The sequence below is a fragment of the Acomys russatus genome, chromosome 29 (genome assembly GCF_903995435.1).
Source record: "Acomys russatus chromosome 29, mAcoRus1.1, whole genome shotgun sequence".
Taxonomy (NCBI): Eukaryota; Metazoa; Chordata; class Mammalia; order Rodentia; family Muridae; genus Acomys; species Acomys russatus.
In genome coordinates, this window is record NC_067165.1 from 39,189,607 (window position 1) to 39,209,404 (window position 19,798).

The 19,798-nt window shown below is 51.8% G+C and overlaps 2 protein-coding genes across 2 annotated transcripts in view; one reads left to right on the plus strand and one right to left on the minus strand.

Annotated features, from left to right (window-relative positions):
- Nucleotides 1–4,676, minus strand: part of Clcn6 (chloride voltage-gated channel 6) — a 33,272-nt gene extending 28,596 nt beyond the window's left edge. The window contains exons 1-2 of the mRNA XM_051171791.1: nucleotides 4,563–4,676; nucleotides 3,568–3,627 (exon numbers count right to left, since the gene is read on the minus strand). Coding sequence (XP_051027748.1) covers nucleotides 3,568–3,627; nucleotides 4,563–4,649 — 147 coding nt within the window. The 5' untranslated portion in view covers nucleotides 4,650–4,676. The remainder of the gene's footprint in view (nucleotides 1–3,567; nucleotides 3,628–4,562) is intronic.
- A 2,118-nt stretch (nucleotides 4,677–6,794) lies between these two features.
- Mthfr (methylenetetrahydrofolate reductase) lies at nucleotides 6,795–19,518 on the plus strand. Its single transcript, XM_051171792.1, has 12 exons — nucleotides 6,795–7,504; nucleotides 7,768–8,013; nucleotides 10,159–10,397; nucleotides 11,099–11,209; nucleotides 13,893–14,086; nucleotides 14,730–14,980; nucleotides 15,200–15,334; nucleotides 15,434–15,614; nucleotides 15,857–16,039; nucleotides 16,831–16,932; nucleotides 18,787–18,906; nucleotides 19,056–19,518. Exons 1-12 carry the CDS (start codon nucleotides 7,395–7,397, stop codon nucleotides 19,269–19,271), a joined length of 2,088 nt encoding a protein of 695 aa, XP_051027749.1. The 5' UTR covers nucleotides 6,795–7,394; the 3' UTR covers nucleotides 19,272–19,518.
- The last annotated feature ends 280 nt before the right edge of the window (nucleotides 19,519–19,798 follow it).

Consider the following 19,798-nt stretch of genomic DNA (forward strand, 5'->3'; position numbering starts at 1 on the left):
AGAGACCACAGTGAGAGGTGGCCAGACACTGGCTTAGAAAATAGTTTAAATGGTACCTGCCCAGTTATTGTGTAAAAGCTATTTAAATAAATCAATAGGCCTCTGTTTCAATCAGCTAGGTTAGAATAGCCCGTAAGAGTTTAACAACTATTCCACGAGCATGGAAGCTCTTCCAAACAATACCCACACACCCTCCGTCTGCTTGGACATCTATACCCTTAATTATATCCTTTATTAATGAACTGGCTGCCCCGAATCATGTTTCCCTGAGCTCTGTGAATGGCTCAGCAAAATAATCAGACTACAGTGGCAGGACAACCTATCACTTTTTTTTTTTTTGAGACAGGATCTCACTATGTAGCTCTGGCTGTTCGCAAACTCATACATAGACCACGCTGGCCTCAAACTCAGAGATCTGCCTATCTCTGCGGCTCAAATGCTGAGATTAAAGACCACCACCACCACTTCCGGTTTCTACCACTTTCAACAGGCAAGTGCACCCCTCAACCCTGTGGGATCTGCTGCTACCTCCAGACAAGCAGCCAGTGTCTGCTGGAGAACACCTTGGTGTGTAGGTAACTAAGCCTCCTGTACCTGAGGTAAAAAATGGGTACAGAGTGGGGTGAGAGTGACAGGAAGTACTTTCTCTGAAGCCTTTGTCTACTCAAGGGCAGGATGTGCCACACCACAGTAAAAGGTTGGAAATCCCCATCCAGACCTCCCGTCACCAGGGGCAGATGACGGAGACAGAATCACAAGGCAAGAGGAAGATCTAGTCAACAGCCCCAACTCTGTCTCTGGCAACTGTCTGTTCTTTAAACTCATTCATCTATCCTCCAATAAAATCCAATAAAGATGCTTCTATTTTAAATGTCAAAAAGTAAATAAATAAATAAAGCCAAGTACTCTCTGAAGTGGTCTATACTCACCTTCCCTCTCCTTTATCTCTCCTGCTGTGCCTAGCTGACACTGTGTACCTGCCTAGCCCACGCTGTGCACCTGCCTAGCCCACGCTGTGCACCTGCCTAGCCCACGCTGTGCACCTGCCTAGCTCACGCTGTGCACCTGCCTAGCTCACACTGTGCACCTGCCTTTCTTCTCTTAATCCAGTTTTGGAGCCAGGCGTGGTAGCGCATGCCTTTAATCCCAGCACTCGGGAGGCAGAGGCAGGTGGATCGCTGTGAGTTCGAGGCCAGCCTGGTCTACAAAGTGAGTCCAGGACAGCCAAGGCTACACAGAGAAACCCTGTCTCAAAAAAGAAAAAAAAAAAAAAAAATCCAGCCTTGGCCAGTTTACTTCACTCCAGGGAGGCTCTTTGTCTCACACCAGGGCTTCACAAACAAGCTGCAGTTGTCCAGAGAGGCAAGTCTACAGCAGCAGAAAAATTAAGGGCTGCCTAAGATGAGAGTGCTGCTAGTACAAATAGAATGCTGGGTTGGACATATAGTGACCCTGTCTTTTAAAAAAAAATAAAAGAAGCCAGGCACAGGGGGTACACAACTGTAATTCCAGCACTTGAGGAGCCAGAGGCAGGTATGTGAATCTGAGGACAGCCAAGGCTACACAGAGAAACACTGGGGGCCGGGGGTGGGGTGGGTGGGGTGGGTAGAGGAAGCCAAGCGTGGTAGTGTACGCCTTTAATTCCAGCACTGCACTGCACTCACATGCACATATACGGCCCCCCACACAAATACACATAATAAAAAATAAATCTTGCTGGGCATGGTGGCGCATGCCTTTAATCCCAGCATTTGGGAGGCAGAGGCAGGTGGATTGCTGGGAGTTCAAGGCCAACCTGGTCTACAAAGTGAGTCTAGGACAGCCAAGGATACACAGAGAAAGCCTGTCTTGAAAAACCAAAAAATAAAAATAAATAAATAAATAAATAAATCTTAAACTGGGTGGTGGTGGCGCACGCATTTAATCCCAGAACTCAGGAGGCAGAGGCAGGCAGATCACTGTGAGTTCAAGGCCAGCCTGGTCTACAAAGGAGTCTAGGACAGCCAAGGCTACACAGAGAAAAACTATCTGGAAAAAAAAAAAAAAAAAAAAAAAAAAACCAAGAAGAGTGATGCTCATGATTTTTATTGAGTATGGATTTCCTGGATAGAAGAAAATGTTCTAGAATTGACTAGTGTCGGCTGTATACCTCTGTAGATGCACTAAGAACTACAAGGGCGTGGTAGCACATGCCTTTAATCCCACACTCGGGAGACAGAGGTAGGCGGATCTCTGTGAGTTCTAGGACAGCCTGGTCTGTAACGCCAGTCCAGGACGGTCAAGGGAACACAAAGAAAACCCTGTGGGGTGTGTTGGTGGGATGATCTACATCACCTAGATGAACTGTATAATCTGTGCCCTAACACCAGGCAACACCAGGGAATCTACTATCTGTGTCAACCAGATGCAACACTTTCTCTCTTCCTCTAGGACTGACCCTCTGTCTCTGCTATGTATATTGTTCTTTGGTTTAGGGATTGAGCCCCACCTCCACCTCCACAGCTGAAACCGTTCGTATTTTGTTTTAATCGTCGCCATCACATATATAATGTACATTAATGATATTCATGTTTGTTCCCTATTAGCTTCTCTTGCTCCCTAGCAAATTTTTGCAGTTAAGTCTTGTATAGGTGTCTTGTATAGGTGTCTTGCTCTTAGGGTTATGAATGAAAAGTTTGAGGCCAGGCTGGGATATATAACGCTCTGTCTCAAATTTAAAAAAAAAAAATTTTTTTTTTTGATAGAGGTTGTTTGTGTCTGTGTCTTTTTTTTTTTTTTTTTTTCTGGGTTGACAGGAATGTGCCACCATACCCAGCATCTCAACAGAAGAGTTTTCTAGTTGATCCTTAGATACAAGCTGAGCAGACTTTCCTGATTATGTGTCTGAATGAATTTGCTCTTACGAACATAAAACAAACTGTTCTCCACACACTTGTACGCGGAGATGGTTAATTGGGAAATATTAAAGATTCACATTGAAAAAAAAGCCATTTACCCATGAAATTCACATGAATGTGCTATCAGCATAAGGCAAATGAGCTACAAGTAGAAGTTAACAGGGTTACTTAAAATGTTGGGTAGGACTGAGGGAGGAGCCTTCGTGGGTTCCCAGAAGGCCTTTCCATCTCAGTCCCCCAAGTCCCCTGCTGGACTAAAGGGGCACCACAACATGTGGCCCCACACTCTTAAAAGTTCCATACCTGACACTGGAAATTATGATCAAGAGTAGGTCAGAACAGAGAGAGGGAAGGCCTCCTATGAGCTGGTGAGCAGGACCCTGTTATGAGGACTCACAGTGAAAGACTTAGGGCTGGGTCTCTGTCAGGTATAAAGGGTCAATGGCAAACTCACTCCATATCCGGGCAGAACTGTTAACCATCAACGCCAGACCTTGTGTGGGGCTTAGGGTGAAGAAAGGACTTGCTAGGCAGCATTTCCCAGGTCAGTTATCTCTTTCCCCCTCTCACTCCCTGGGGCAGAAGGTCAAAGGTGGTCTCTGGATGGCGGTCTGAAGCAGCCAGGCCTCTCACTACTTCAGTTACCAGAGACAGCATGGGAATACCTCACCTCATAGTCTTTCCTGGGAAGGATCTCATCCTCCTCTTCCTGTGTCTCCCCGAGGATGGTCTAGAAAAACAGACAGAGACTTTTTTTATGGTTAAGGGTGGAAAGAGGGGAGTATTAGTAAAAATCTAAGTCAGCTGGGACCATTATCAAAGAGAAACAAGAATTTTCTTTTCTTTTCTTTTTTGTTTTTTGGTTTTCCGAGACAGGGTTTCTCTATGCTATCTTGGCTGTCCTGGACTCACTTTGTAGGCCAGGCTGGCCTCGAACTCACAGCAATCCGCCTGCCTCTGGCTCACGGGTGCTGGGCTAAAGGCATGCGCCACCACGCCTGGCGGAGAAACAAGATTTCAAAAAATCCACTTGGGATGGATATTTAGTCACCACCTAAGCTGTACATTTCTACTCATTGACACATCCTCCCAATCACAATGCTCACCTTCAGGACACCTGGAAGATGTCTGATGGCAGCTTAGCGAGGAGAAAATTCTGGTTTCACTTGACAATAGACCAAATATGAAATTGGAGGGAACATAGGAACTCTGAGAGCACAACTCAAGTTTTCCCAGGTTGCCTTGCAGGGGGAAGCTGGATCATCAGTGACCCAGAAAGAGTGAAGGATACAGTGGAGGAAGAAAAAAAAAAAAAAAAAAGGCCGGAGAAACTAAACCAGCTTGCACGAGCATCAAGTCCTGCAAAAGGGCACATTCTACAATGCTTGCTTCATTCAAAACTCCTTTCTGATGGAAATAAAAGAAAAATACGGATAGCATTAACCCAAGCTGGCCGAGATCCTCTCTCAGTCCCCAGAGAGATTATGAAAAAAGAACGCTGACTTGGGCACGCGAAGGGAGGTGGATGCTTCCAGAACCCAGGCAGCGGTCCCCGGGCCCCACCCGCAGCCACCTGCCGGCGCAGCTCGGCTCGGCCCCACCCCCGGCAACGCCTCTTGCCGTCCCTTAGCAACTGCCCCCTTCCCCAGCCCAGCCGCCACTCACCAGCTCCTCGGGGGTGCGGCTCTCGCGCTCACCGCAGCAGCAGCACCATCTGCAGCAGCAGCACACAGACCCCCTGCACCCCGCCATCTTCCTCTTTTCCTGCCACTCCGGACCCCCTAGGCCAACCCCCCCTCCCACCCAGGATCCGTGCCTCACGTGACTGGCCCCGGGAGAGTCACGTGGCCCTCTGGCGCTTTGGGTACGGAGACAGGGAGTGGCTGCCGACGGGTGGAGCGAGAGCTCGCGTCACAGGACGCAGTGCCTGGCTGGCTTCCCAAGAGACCTTCGGGCGCGGCCATATTGGAGGCGGGACTTCCTGTCGCCCTCTTTTGTAGCTTCCGCCTGCCGCTCGTCCTGTCTCCCTTAGCAACCGGCAGCTGCGCCCCCGCCTCCTCCGCAAATGCTAGAGAGGTGGCTTTCGCATCCGCCAGCGTTCTGACAGCTGGGTGAGTAGCAAAGAGACTTGGGACACCGCGGAGGGATTCGCTGAGTCCTTGTGGGCGGGCAGTTGCGGGCTGGCCCGCCCTCTTGACGTGAAGGCTCCAGACGCTCCTCCAGCCTAGGAACTCTTAAGTGGCTGTCACCCAAGCCCTACTGCGTGCACGAAGGTATCCTATCCTAAGGTTAAAGGAGTCCTTGATCTGGGGGCATACCCGGCCCCCGGAGCCGTACGGAACCAGGATCCCCGCCCCGGGCTGTGACCCATTGACCAGGTGACCTGATTCTCATCCCTCAGGCCACCCAGCGCCAAGGTGGCTGCCAGCCATAGTGTGTAGCTCTCTAGCTCTGCGCTCACTCTATCCAGCTATCTGGGGTTTTTATTCGTTTGGTTGTTTGTTTTGTTTTTCGAGACAGTTTCTCTGTGTAGCCCTGGCTGTTCCAGAACACTGTATATAGATCAGGCCTGGAACTCAGAGATCCACTGCCCCCCAAGAGCTGGGCTTAAGTGCGTGTGCCACCATAGTCTTTAAACTAAACGCCTTTCTAACAGCATCTGGAAATGAGTAGTGGACCACTGACTGGCCTTGCTGCCCAGGTGTCCACAATGCCCTGCTGTGCACTGACGTCTACCACAATGCTTCTGGGAGTGGTGGGCTCAGTGTTTGGCAGTCTAAGTAAGTGATCAGTAGATGGGAGAGACTTGTGGAGGCACTGGAAGTCTGTGCCCAGAAAGAACCAGCTGTTAACTACTCTGGCAGGCCCTGGGGATGCCATGGGCAGGATCCCTGGGCCCCGTCTCAGGCTGGGAACCAGACAGTAGAAGGGTAAACAAACTTGTTGGTCCACAGTCTCAACCTTGTGTGTTGTAGGATCCCAACTAATAGTGGATAATTGATGGGTGTTGGTTGAAATATGGCACATATCAGAAATGCTCAAACCATACCGGTGTGGTGGTGCATGCCTTTAATCCCAGCACACGGGAGGCAGAGGCAGGCAGATCTGTGTGTTCCAGGCCAGCCCGATCTATAAAGCGAGTCTAGGACTGCCAAGACTACACAGAGAAACCCTGTCTCGGAGAGGGAAAAAAAAAAAAAAGCTTAAACCTAACCAAGCATGGTGGCACATGCCTCTAAACCCAGCGCTCAGGGAGGCAGAGGCAGGCGGATCTCTGTGAGTTCGAGGCCAGCCTGGTCTACAAAGAGAGTCTGGGACAGCCGAGGCTACACAGAGAAATCCAAATGCTTAAACCTTGGAGCAGTTTTCTACATGTGAGTCAGCTCCTCAGGTTTTGTCCCAGTGGTGAAACAAGGCCTATACCTTGGAGGTGGGAGGACAGTTCTCCACAGAACGAGACTGATATAGGTGGATTAGAAATAGCATTGGCGCTAAGTAGGGACAGTGTTTAGAATCTAAGAGAGGAAGGAGCAGTGGGTTTCTTCTAATTCTTTTTTTTTTCCCCCGAGATAGGGTCTCTCTTTGTAGCCTTGGCTGTCCTGACCTTGCTTTGTAGACTAGGCTGGCCTCGAACTCACAGCGATCTGCCTGCCTCTGCCTCCCGAGTGCTGGATTAAAGACGTGCGCCACTACGCCTGGCTCTTCTGATTCTTAAGGATGAAACCCACAATGGTACATTGACTTAGAGATGGAAGTTTCTGGAAAGGAATGAACCTGACCCGGCAGTTCTGCTCTTGCTCCACGTCAACACACAGATATCCACTACTGTGTGTTTTCCCGTTACCCTGCAGTAGTAATGTTTGTTTTGTTTGCAGGTCTTTGCTATTTCCTGAGCAGACAGCATTATGGCCCTATGCTCCGTTAGCCAGGCTGTGACCACGCTGTGGCCAGGACTGCATATGTGGTAGCACTGTGGTCACTGATCCCTTTGACTTCATTGGTGTGTTTAGGGAGAACTGCTGGCAGGGCAGGCACAGATGGGGACAGCCTTTGTTCAGAGTTGGACATAAATCCCTACCCGTGGTGACTTCAGCGTGCCTGCTTCTGCAGCCCAGCCCCTGTCAAGTGTCTTTGCAGTTGTGTGATCTCGGGCAGTCAGGCTGCCTAGTCATGCTGCACAAAAAAACCTATAACACGTTCCAGGCGGGGCCAGCTGCAGTGAGATCTTTTCTTCGGAGGGGGAAATCCAGTAATCCTGAATGACTGATAGCCTAATCTCCACTAGCCCCTGCAGTCCCTGACTGCCACTTGCCCCCGCCCTTCCTCCGCCTTCTTTGCCTTGCGCCTGAGCCCTCTCTCTAGCCTGGAAACCTTACTCCCGCCCCTTTGCATGGCCCCAGCTTCAGCTCTTTGTCACAGCTCCGCCCAGTTGGGCACACCCTCCAGGAAAGGTTCCTCGGCTCCTTCCCCACTCACTCTGGGTCTAAGCTGACCAAGATGAACCATCGAGGAGCCAGAGTCCTTCCAGCTGGGCACTGTTACCCATCCCTGGGCATGTGGGCCTCAGAGGCTGGCTGCCTGACGTTTTCTGTGCCACCCTTTATCAGGTAGCAGTCACCAAGGATCCGTGAGCTGAAGGATCTGTAAGCGACTCAGTACTTAGTGGGAGGTCTTCATACAAAGAGCCAGAGGACAGCTTGGGGGCAAAGCCCGCGGAGCCTCTGGCTAGGAGCCACACGTGTCTCACCCTTGCTGGCTCCCTTGCTACTTGAAGCAGTGTCCGCCACTAGAGCTGGCTGCTCAGGTGTTGGGTGTGCATGGGGTTTGGCTACCAACCCTCTAATGCCCCCCTGGCCCCCACCCTGTACAGCAGGAATCCAGCCATGGTGAACGAGGCCAGAGGAAGTAGCAGCCCCAACCCCCAATCCGAGGGCAGCAGCAGTGGCAGCGAGAGCTCCAAGGACAGTTCAAGATGTTCTACCCCCAGCCTAGACCCGGAGCGGCACGAGAGACTCCGGGAGAAGATGAGGCGCAGAATGGACTCTGGTGACAAGTGGTTCTCTCTGGAGTTTTTCCCTCCTCGGACTGCTGAGGGAGCTGTTAACCTCATCTCGAGGTGAGAAGGGAGGTTGAGTAATGGTGGGTCGGCAGAGGGGGGCCAGGAGCTGCCCTTTAACCCGGCAGGAAAAGGCATTGGGGAGGGGAGGCAGGAAGAAGCAGAGGCGAGGCAGAGAGTTTGGTCTGCAACTTAGAACTTCTGGCCTGTGAAAGTCCCTTGGATACAGCATGAGACGTGTTTTGGACGCACTCTTCAGTAAGCCAAAAATGTTCACTCTCAGGCTGCATTCTTTGGCAGAGCTTGGGGAGCTTAGGAAGTCAACAAACCGCAGCTCAGGAAATGTGTTGAGCTAGCCGGGTGCTGAGCGTGTGCTTTTCCAAATCAGGGACCACAGGCTCTGTGATAGCACTTTTAAATTCCAGTTCCTTTCCTTCAAGTTGGAGAGAGCTTTGCTAGATCAAGAGACCCCTGTGCAGCCGGGCATGGTGGTGCACGCCTTTAATCCCAGCACCCTGGAGGCAGAGGCAGAAGCAGAGGCAGGGGGATTGCTATGAGTTCCAGGCCAGCCTGGTCTACAAAGTGATCCAGGACAGCCAAGGCTACACAGAGAGACCATGTCTCCAAACAAACAAACAACAGAGAACCCTGTGCAACACAAAGAGAGAGGAAGGAAAGTCAGGTAGAGTGGTAACGCCCTAATTCCAATACTCAGAGGCAGAGGCAAAGGATAACTGTGAATTCAAAGCCAGTTTAGGCTACTAGAGTCCAGGCCAGCCAGCCAGGGTTACATAATGACACCCTGTCTTTTAAAAAAAGGCGGGGTGGGGGTGGGGCAGAGAGGGCTGGTACAGCTAAGTTGATGGACTGAATATGTAGCTTGCAGAAACACTAAGCTTGATCCATAGAACTGCACTAAACAGTGTGGGAGCATCACCTGTAATCCCAGCATGCAGGAGCCAGAGGCAAGCAGATCTGAGTTTAAGGTTAGCTTTGTCAAGAGCCGGGCATAGTGGCACACACCTTTATTCACAGCACTTGGGAGGCAGATCTCTGTGAGTTTGATGCCAGCCTGGTCTACATACTGAGTTCTAGGACAGCCAGAGCTACACCATGTGACCCTGTCCTGAAATGAAACAACAAAGAAAGAACTTCCTCAGTTCCGTAGAGAGTTTGAGGTCAGTCTGGGCTACATGAGACCCTGTGTCAGAAACAACCTCAAAGCCAGGCTGTGGTGGCACACACCTTTAAACCCAGCACTCGGGAGGCAGAGGCAAGCGATCTCTGTGAGTTTGAGGCCAGCCTGGTCTACAAAGTGAGGCCAGGACAGCTAAGGCTACACAGAGAAACTTTGTCTCAAAAAAAAAAAAAAAAAAGAAAGAAAAAGAAAACAACCACAAAAGTTGATAGTTGATGCCTTTTAATCCATACTTGTCATGTGCCTCTGCCTAGGCCCTGAAATCCCAAGGCCCAAGATGTTTAAATATACCATTACAGCTTTAACACAGTGCTCGTGCCCAGGAAGGCTTTGAATCTAGTTCAGGAACTCAGCCTTGCTCTGTGGGACTGTAAGCTGGTGCAGGGAGGCTACAGTGGCAACACAAGCACCTTGTGTCTGCTGATCTCTCTCTGGCTTCCCTAAAGTGAGACCCTCCGTCCACCCCTGCCGAGAGTCCCAAGCTCTCAGCTGGCACGTCCTAATTTTACCCAAAACCAGAGTGCTTGCACTCCGCGAAGCATCTGAGAAGCACACGAAATAGTGACATTGGTTCAGTGTGACAATCATGTGACATTGGTTCAGTGTGACAATCGTAATGGCGCCCACTGAGCTCAGGCCCACCCAGCTAGCCGAACCAGAATCTTGTTTGTTTGTTTGTTTGTTTTGTGTTTTGTGTCTTTCTTTTTTCGAGACAGGGTTTCTCTGTGTAGCTTTGGCTGTCCTGGCCTCACTTTGTAGACCAGGCTGGCCTCGAACTCACAGTGATCCGCCTGCCTCTGCCTCCCGAGTGCTGGGATTAAAGGCGTGCGCCACCACATCTTATAAACAAAGACACTGAGGCTCAGAGAGATGCTCTGGTAATGTGCCTGGGAAGTAAATACAGCAACTTGCCTTCTATGCTGCTCCAGCCGCCTCGCCCCCAGGGGGGGATGAGTGAGCATGCTGCTTCCCCTAGGAGCCCCACTTAAGGAAGGAATACCCTACAGGTTTGACCGAATGGCGGCAGGGGGCCCCCTCTTCGTAGATGTTACCTGGCACCCAGCTGGAGACCCTGGCTCAGACAAGGAGACCTCCTCCATGATGATTGCCAGCACAGCGGTGAACTACTGTGGCTTGGAAACCATCCTGCATATGACCTGCTGCCAGCAGCGCCAGGAGGACATCACAGGCCATCTGCACAGAGCCAAGCAGCTTGGCCTGAAGAACATAATGGCACTGAGGGGAGGTGTGGCACCATCACCCCCCACCCCTTTGGGTTCTTGGTTTCCCTGGGCCCTACACTAAACACGGGCAGGGTCTGATCGCTACAGGAGGATCAGTGAGCACTGTGGGTAATGAGTCCACCGTAAACTCACATAGGTGGGGTGGCCTCTTCTCCTTCTTGATCTGGATGCACAGTTCATCTGGGATGAGGCTGGTTCTGGGAGCACTCGACCCCAGTTATGCAGTGCCATCAATCAGTCTGGGCGCTGTCTGGGCTAGTCCCAGGAGCACCTGCGTGCTTGCTGTCTTCAGGCCACTCAAATGGGACAAGGGAGGGGTCTGTGGCCTCTGCTCCTCACCATAGGATCTCTTCTCATGAGTAGACAATCCACCCTGAATGTAGGCACTTTGAGAGAGTGGAAGGATGGAGAGGGTGCCTGAGCACACCCAGGGCATCAAGGTAAGGTCAGAGGCCTTACAGTGGAGAGCCACACCTCTCCTTGTCCCTCCACCAATAGGGGCACCTGCAGAGTTGGCCTTAGTAGGGATTTGACAACTGGTCACTGTCCTCCACTCCTGTTTGCCAGGTCAGCTAGACTTGCACAATTAGGGAGTCTCTGCTTTTGAAGAGCCCGCAGCCAAGTGTAGGGGTAGATAGAGGAAACAAGAAGACTCTGGAGGTCAGGGGACACCCAGTGACCATGACCTCCAGCAACCCTGCAGACCCTGTAGGTGACCACTGGGAGGCTGCAGAAGGAGGCTTCAATTGTGCCACAGACCTGGTGAAGCACATCCGGAGCGAGTTTGGCGACTACTTTGACATCTGTGTGGCAGGTGAGTGGGGACAGGATGAGAGGATAGCCAACCAGGTTTCAGTCAGGCCATGTCAACTGGGTGGATGGAGTGGGGGACACAGGGGTGGACTGAATGGAATCGTTCTGTGTTCATCCTGCCACCTGCTGCCCAAGCTGAGGGATGGGGGAGTTTTAGTTATGAAGACTACTCCAGGGACAGGAGAGTCAAGAACTGAGGCTCTTCTTCATTCCCTCTGTACCCACAGGGTCCCAGGCTGGCTTCTCACTGTGAATGTGCTGTTTGAGAGGCTCTCAGAGACACACTGCTATGCCTGAGTCTTGCTTCTGTGTGTAGTGCCAGCCCCAGACAGCCCCTACACTGACTGTTCTCAGTGTTAGCTCTCAGTGCCTGGGAAGTAAGACTCACACTGGCTCAGCTCTAATGCTTGCTGGAGATTGTGGGGACTGGAAGGGACAGATTGGGGGAAGGCAGGTAGAGAGGAGGACACAAGTTTAAAGCCAGCCTGAAACTGGTCGTAGAAATTCAGAGCTAGAGCTGGGTGGTGGTGGCGCACACCTTTAGCCCCAGCACTCGGGAGGTAGAGGCAGTTGGATTGCTGTGAGTTCGAGGCCAGCCTGGTCTACAGAGTGAATTCCAGGGCAGCCAGGCCTAAGATAAGAGAAACCGAAAGAAAAGAAATCCCCACCCCCACCCCCCACCCCACCTCATTTTCCCCCTCAGTCCCTTTGAGGTTGTCTCAAAGCTGTGCTTTCTGCCTGTGTAAGGCTTCTAGTGAGTTTCCTCATTGGGAGGAGGAGTCATAAAGTTGACAAAGCCACCAGCTTAGAGAGCCTCTGGTCCTGTCTTTTGCATGCTCGGTTTATGTTCATCCCACTGTCCCATCCCTCATCCCCTATCCCCCTGATGTAATCAGACTGCAAGGGGGAAAAAATTGCCTCTTTATTTTATATGTGTGTTTGCAAACAGTAAGTAAAACTTTAAAGAAATTTTTTTGGTAAGTTCTTTTAATTTTTGTAAAGATTTATTTATTTATTATGTATACAGTGTTCTACCTGCATGTACATCTGCAGGCCAAAAGAGGGCATCAGATCACATTATAGATGGTTGTGAAGCACCATGTGGTTGCTGGGAATTGAACTCATGACCTCTGGAAAAACAGTCAGTGCCCTTAACCTCTGAGCCATCTCTCCAGCCCCGTCCTTTTTTTTTTTTTTTTTTCCAAGACAGGGTTTCTCTGTGTAGCCTTGGCCATCCTGGACTCACTTTGTAGACCAGGCTGGCCTCAAACTCACAGCGATCCGCCTGCCTCTGCCTCCCGAGTGCTGGGATTAAAGGCGTGCACCACCACGCCCGGCTTTTTTTTTTTTTTTTTTTTTTTTTTTTTTGGTTTTTCGAGACAGGATTTCTCTGTGTAGCCTTGGCCATCCTGGACTCACTTTGTAGACCAGGCTGGCCTCGAACTCAAAGCGATCTGCCTGCCTCTGCCTCCCGAGTGCTGGGATTAAAGGCGTGCGCCACCACGCCCGGCTAGCCCCGTCCTTTTAATTGTTTATGTGCATTGGTGTTTTACCTGCATGTCTGTCCGTGCAAGAGTGTTGGATCCCCAGGAAGGAGAGTTACAGACAATTGTGAGCTTCCATGTGGGTTCTAGAAATTGAACCCAGGTCCTCTGGAAGAGGTCTTAACTTTGAGCCATCTCTCTCCAGCCCCTCTACTCATTTCTTGAAGCAAAATTTCTCTTTCTACAACTCTTCTTCACATAGTGTGATTTTGTTAAACAATATTACTTTACATGTGTGTTTGTCCTGCCTGCATGTATGCCTGTGCACCGTGTGCATGCCTGTTGCCCACAGAGACCAGAAGAGGTTCTTCTGTAAGGGTAGTGAATGCAGCCAGGTGGTGGCTCACACCTTTAATCCCAGCACTTGGGAAGCAGAGGCAGGTGGATCTCTATAAATTCAAGCCCAGCCTAGTCTACAGAGTTAGTTCTAGGATAGCCAGGGCTACAGAGAGAAACCCTATCTCAGGGGAAAAAATAGTGAGTGCTTCTAACTACTGAGCCATCTCTCCAGCTGTGAGTCCTAACCTTTCAGGACCCTGGATTCAGAGGGATCTTAGTGTCATATATATTTAACAAAAACCACTGTTAGAGCGGAGTGTGGTAGCGCACACCTTTAACCATAGCACTTGGGAGGCAGAGGTAGGCAATCTCTTTGAATTCGGCCCAGCTTGGTCTACAGAGTTCCAAGCCAGTCAAGGCTACATCTCTACATAGTGAGACTCTGTCTCAACACACACACACACACACACACACACAAATGCTTGCCTAACATGCATAAGATGCTGGGTTCAATCCCCAACCTAAAACAAAAACAAAAAGATGTGAACCAATGCCTTAAGTCCAGTGCTCAGTCAAGTCTGGCTCCCTAGAAACAGCCTAATCCGTAGTAATATGGAATATGGCAGTCTGTGGCCACAGAGTGCAGGCCTGATTTACCTAGCTGAGTGAGACAGGACAATGTGTAGCGTTTGGAACAGTCCACTCACTCTGAGGTTCATCTTCAGGGTCTGCAGCACATCAGTGAGCTTAGACACCCACAATTCACCTGTCCACACTGCTGCAGGCCCCAGGCACTCTGTCGTCTTCACTCCTTGAGCAGGTAGGTTGAGGCCGCCTTCCGACTGTCTTCTCTACCGGTAGGTTACCCCAGAGGCCACCCCGAGGCAGAGAGCTTTGAGGATGACCTGAGGCACTTGAAGGAGAAGGTATCTGCAGGCGCCGACTTCATCATCACCCAGCTCTTCTTTGAGGCCAGCACCTTCTTCAGCTTCGTGAAGGCCTGCGAAGAGATAGGCATCTCCTGCCCTATCCTGCCTGGGATCTTTCCTATTCAGGTGAGGGGCTGGGGGGGGGCTTATTCAGGGCCCCAGGTCATGCTGAACTTTCCTTGGTGGAACTCGGTGCCCATCAGGTATTGTCCGCACACTACATGTGTTATGTCAGTTGTGGCCGCTCAGGCAGCAATGGTGTCTGTAAAGGGCTTTGCTTGTACTGTGGCCTGCTGACAGATGTCACTCATGACATCTCATTTCTCTCATCAGAAATTGTCGTTAAGCTGAACCCGATGGACTGCACCTGTACTCCCAGTATGCCAGGGGCAGAGGGAGGAGGAATAGGAGTTTAGGGCCAGCCTTGACTCTCAGCACAATTGAGTCCCTAGACCCCACTTGTAGGCATTCTGATGTGGCCACCTGAGTGGGATCTATACTTTAAACCTTTGGTTTGGCAGATGACTGGCCGTGAGGCTGGCAATAGCTGAGCTAGGTGACTGCTGTGTTGTGCTCAGTGGCTGGCTTAGGCTGACGGCAGGAATGCAACAGGCAGCTCTGGGACTCCACAAATGAGGGAGAAAGTCGGGCAATACCACCTGGCTTTCCCAGGTCTCTCCCCATGAGACTAATAAGCCAAGAGACGAGGAAGGGAATAAAGTGGAACACGGGCCAGAGATGACCCCCATGCCCCTTGTGTCTTGGGCAGGGTTACACTTCCCTTCGGCAGCTCGTAAAACTGTCCAAGCTGGAGGTACCACAGAAGATCAAGGATGTAATTGAACCCATCAAAGACAATGATGCTGCCATCCGCAACTACGGCATCGAGCTGGCTGTGAGCTTGTGCCGGGAGCTGCTAGACAGTGGCTTGGTGCCAGGCCTCCACTTCTATACTCTCAACCGGGAGGTGGCCACCATGGAGGTGCTAAAGCAACTGGGCATGTGGACTGAGGACCCCAGGTAAGAAATGGAAGCTGAGGGACATTGCACGAGAATCAGGGCAGCAATGGTGTGCTGCCCCTCACTGGTAAGGAGGCCTGTAGGTGCCCCAGCTAGCGGGGTCACCCAGGCCCCACCCTCCACCTCAGAGCTTCCGCCTGCAGTGCAAGTTTAGAAAAGGTCGCAGTGGTCAGGCTTGGTGACTTCCTCCAGCTCACCAGGCGTCTTCCTTCTCACCAGGCGTCCCCTGCCCTGGGCTGTCAGTGCACATCCCAAGCGCCGGGAGGAAGATGTGCGTCCTATCTTCTGGGCCTCCAGACCAAAAAGCTACATCTACCGCACACAGGGCTGGGATGAGTTTCCCAACGGCCGCTGGTGAGGACAGAAGCCACTTCTTGTTAACAACTGCTGGTGCCTGGAGAGAGTCAGGGCCAGGGTTTACAGGAAGTGTCCTGACTGCTCTCCTCTTGCCAGGGGTAATTCCTCCTCACCAGCCTTTGGGGAGCTGAAGGACTACTACCTCTTCTACCTGAAAAGCAAGTCTCCCCGGGAGGAGCTGCTGAAGATGTGGGGTGAGGAGCTCACCAGCGAAGAGAGCGTCTTTGAAGTCTTTGAGCATTACCTCTCAGGAGAGCCAAACCGGCATGGCCACAGAGTGAGTGCAGTGGGGAAGGGAGGAAGCCACCTGGCCCAGAAGTCTGAGCCTTGGGCTGGAGATGGGGCTGAGTAGTCTCCTCTCTTGTGGATGTGTGCCTCAGCTGAGGGAAGGGGTAAGAGATCCCACTGAGGAGGCCGTGGAGTCAGAGACAGACTGGGCCTCTACAGAGACTGTATGAAGGGCAAACAACCCAGGCCCAGACTCAGCACTGCTCTGGCTCAGCCCACCTTGCCCTGCAGGTGACATGCCTGCCCTGGAATGATGACCCCCTGGCGGCAGAGACCAGCCTGATGAAGGAAGAGCTGCTGCGCGTCAACAGGCTTGGCATCCTCACCATCAACTCGCAGCCCAACATCAACGGGAAGCCGTCCTCGGACCCTGTTGTGGGCTGGGGCCCCAGTGGGGGCTATGTCTTCCAGAAGGTAAGCTAGGATGCTCAGCTATGGAGCAGAGTGAGGTAGCAAGTCACCTGGGCTCCTCAAGTATCAGTTTGTCCAGTAAAATGGGCGAGCGGGCATTTTATGTTCTGGGAACAAAATATATTAGAGCATATCAAGTCCCCTGTGTGGAGGAAGAAGGGACCAATCAGCTCTCAGGAGCTCTGCCTGCTGACAAGGTTGACTTTAATCCCAGGCCTGTTGGAGCTAAGTTGCACTCTGAAGCAAGGCCTGGGGCCTTGGACTCAGAAGACCTGGGCTTAGGTGCCAGCTCTGCCGTTTCCCTTGGTATAGCCCCAAACCTGCCTTCCTCTTCTTGGTAAACGTGCCCACCTTGCAGTATTCTGAACATTTTAGAAAATGAAGGTAAAGAGGCCCTCTGCAGACAGAAGTGTCTTGTCCAGCCCTCTTGGTCATTTTCATCCAATAGCTCATCCTAAGCTTGTCAGAGTGGCCACCTCTGTTCAGCTCCTAACAGGCTTTTCTCCAGTGGCTGGGAGAGGTGGCTGCCACCTCAGGCCACTCCAGACAGAGGCCTCTTGCCTTTTGCATACACCCAACTCCATAGTTCACCCTGGTCCACGGTGCCACCTGTCAGTGTCCCACACTTGTACTGATGGGGTCCCTTCCTGGATGGCCCGGAGGACAGGCCTGCGCCTGAGAGATGGGCTAGGCAGATCCAGTTAGATGTGGAGGTCGCCTGGAGCAGGGTGAGGGGAGGAGGCGGGGAATCTGCCGAGAAGCCGGGCTTGGCATGATGGCGTCTTCTCCCTCAGGCCTACCTCGAATTCTTCACCTCCCGGGAGACGGCGGAAGCCCTTCTGCAGGTGCTGAGGAAGTATGAACTGAGGGTCAACTACCACATCGTGGACGTGAAGGTAGGCCAGCTCCCTGCTAGGACGTGAAGGTAGGCCAGCTCCCGGCTAGGATGGCAGCGGGGCTCCCGCTCGCCCAGGCCCCACACGCCCAGCCCAGGCCAGGCATATCGTGCAAGACAGACAGAGCAAATGGAGGCGGGCTCCCACACTGTGAGGGAATATATGCAATGGCAAGTCTGTGTGAGTAGGAAAGGCAGGGTCAATGAGGATGCCACTCTGGAGAGCTTCTAGAAGGCTAAATCTGTATGCAAGTGCATACACCTGGAGGCCAACGGAAGATGTCTGCTGTCCTGCTCTATCACTCTCGGCTTTATTCCCTTGAGACAGCATCTCTCACTGAGCTGGAGCTATGCTGGCAGCCAGCATGCCTCAGCAATCCTCCTGTCTCCCCTCTCTACAAGCTGGGTTGCTTTTCACATGGGCGCTGGGGGCCTGACTTGTGCAGCAAGCGCTCATACCCACTGACCCGCATCCCTGACCCTGGCCTGAGTCAGTTTTCTTTTTTGAGACAGGGTTTCTCTGTGTAGCCTTGGCCATCCTGGACTCACTTTGTAGACCAGGCTGGCTTCAAACTCACAGAGATCTACCTGCCTCTGCCTCCTGAGTGCTGGGACTAAAGGTGTGCACCACCACTGCCCTGTGCCACCAAGGTTCACAGCAGTTAACTACGAGGGTGGCAAAGATCAGGGAACCCAGTAGGGCCCTGTGGCTCAGGTAGAAAAGCAGGGCTGAGCCGGGCGTGGTAATCCCAGCACTCGGGAGGCAGAGGCAGGCGGATCGCTGTGAGTTCGAGGTCAGCCTGGTCTACAAAGTGAGTCCAGGATGGCCAAGGCTACATAGAGAAACCCTGTCTCGAAAAACCAAAAAAAAAAAAAAAAAAAAGAAAAGCAGGGCTGCTACTGTAGGCCTGGATGAGAAGCTGCTGGAGGATCTTGAATTCAAGGCCTGGATGATAAGTAAATCCTGTCTCAAAAAAGGGGGGGGGGGGGCTGGACAGATGGCTCAGAGGTTAAGAGCACTGTCTGTTCTTCCAAAGGTCCTAGTTCAATTCCCAGCAACCACATGGTGGCTCACAGCCATCTATAATGAGATCTGGTGCCCTCTTCTGGCATGTGGGCAGAACACTGTATACATAATAAATCTTTAAAAAAAAAAAGGGAACTGGGCGGTGGTGGCACATGCCTTTAATCCAGCACTTGGGAGGCAAAGACAGGTGGATCGCTGTGAGTTCAAGGCCAGCCTGGTCTACAAGTGAGTCCAGGACAGCCAAGGCTACACAGAGAAACCCTCTCTCAAATAAAAAAGGAGGGGGGGTGGGGGGGGATGGGAGGCAGGCATGGTAGCACAGGCCTTTAATACCATCATTTGGGAGGCAGAGGCAGGTGGATCTCTGTGATTTCAAGGCCAGCCTGGTCTACAAAGAGAGTGTAGGACAGCCAAGGCTACACAGGGAAACGCTGTCTTGAAAAACCCAAAAAAAGAAAAAAAGGAGGGCACAGAGGGGTGGCTCAGCCCTTAAAAGCTCAGGCTGCTCTTCAAGAGGACCCAAGTTCAATTCCCAGCACTCACATGGCAGCTCACAGCTGACTGTAATTCCAATTTCAGGGGACTTGACACCCTCATACAGACAAACATGCAGGCAAATCACCAATGTAGATTTTTTTTTTTTAATCACTAAAAAAAAGACGCTTAAAAAAATAAAATAAAAAAAGCAAGGCAGAATAGAAGTCCAGTCAGGACCCCTCTAGCTCTGGGTGAAGTGGAGAGTGATGTTCCTTATAGTGGTAGCAGGAGTGTGTACAGTGGGGTGGGGTCTGCCAGCAGTGGGTTGCAGTGCCCTGCCTCTCTTCTCAGGGAGAGAACATCACGAATGCCCCTGAGCTGCAGCCCAACGCTGTCACGTGGGGCATATTCCCTGGTCGAGAGATCATCCAGCCTACTGTGGTGGATCCCGTCAGCTTCATGTTCTGGAAGGTTAGTGGGTGGGAAGGTGTGCACCCTGTTGACCATACAGTGTCCCAAATGCGCTACAACTTGGCCTGGGAGGCTGCATGTCTGGGCTAGCTGGGCCTGAGTTGCCAGCCCTGTTGAGCCTGCTCATGTATGTCTGTGTCCACATGTAGGATGAGGCCTTTGCTCTGTGGATCGAGCAGTGGGGTAAGCTCTATGAGGAGGAATCCCCGTCCCGCATGATCATCCAGTACATCCATGACAACTACTTCCTGGTCAACCTGGTGGACAATGAGTTCATGCAAGACAGCTGCCTGTGGCAGGTGGTAGAAGACACATTTGAGCTGCTCAACAGGCATACCATGAAGACAGAGACACAGGCCCCGTGAGCTTCCATCCCGGCATCTTCCTCTCTGGAGCCGCCATCCCTCATCTCTCCACACGTGATAATGGCAGCTAGACTGGCAGGAAGCATCCAGGCTCTGTGTGGATCTGAGATGCCCCATTTAGGAGGCTGATGCTCTCTGCTCAAGCCCAAAGCCCATGTTCTTGTGGTGGCAAGCACCTCCATCCTCAAAGGGAGGAGACAAGATTGCAGCCGAGCCATTTCACCGGGGCAGCCTGTGGGAACCTATCCCTGGGGTCTGTGCGAGACAGGCAGGAGACAGAGATGTGGCCAACAAGAGCACCGAAACCTCCCAGCTGACTAAGCACCAGGTCCCCAGGACCCAACAAGCCTTCTTGCCGTCTTGGCCCTGAGTGCAGCTGCTCTCTCTCCCTTCTGCTGGACTTCTGAAGGGTGTGTCTGTACCTCGGCTGGGGATAATGTGCCTCTCAAGGGTTAAAGGCATTCTGACCCTTGACCTCAATGGAGGCTTGCTGTTGGCCTTAGTTTCTGTTCTTTAACTGTCACAGA

Bases quoted from the DNA above. Each gene is read 5' to 3' on its own strand.
- Mthfr (XM_051171792.1), top strand. From the start codon at position 7,395: ATGAACCATCGAGGAGCCAGAGTCCTTCCAGCTGGGCACTGTTACCCA. The intron at 8,014-10,158 runs GTGAGAAGGGAG...AATACCCTACAG, and splicing joins GCTGTTAACCTCATCTCGAG to GTTTGACCGAATGGCGGCAG. The intron at 14,981-15,199 runs GTAAGAAATGGA...CCTTCTCACCAG, and splicing joins ATGTGGACTGAGGACCCCAG to GCGTCCCCTGCCCTGGGCTG.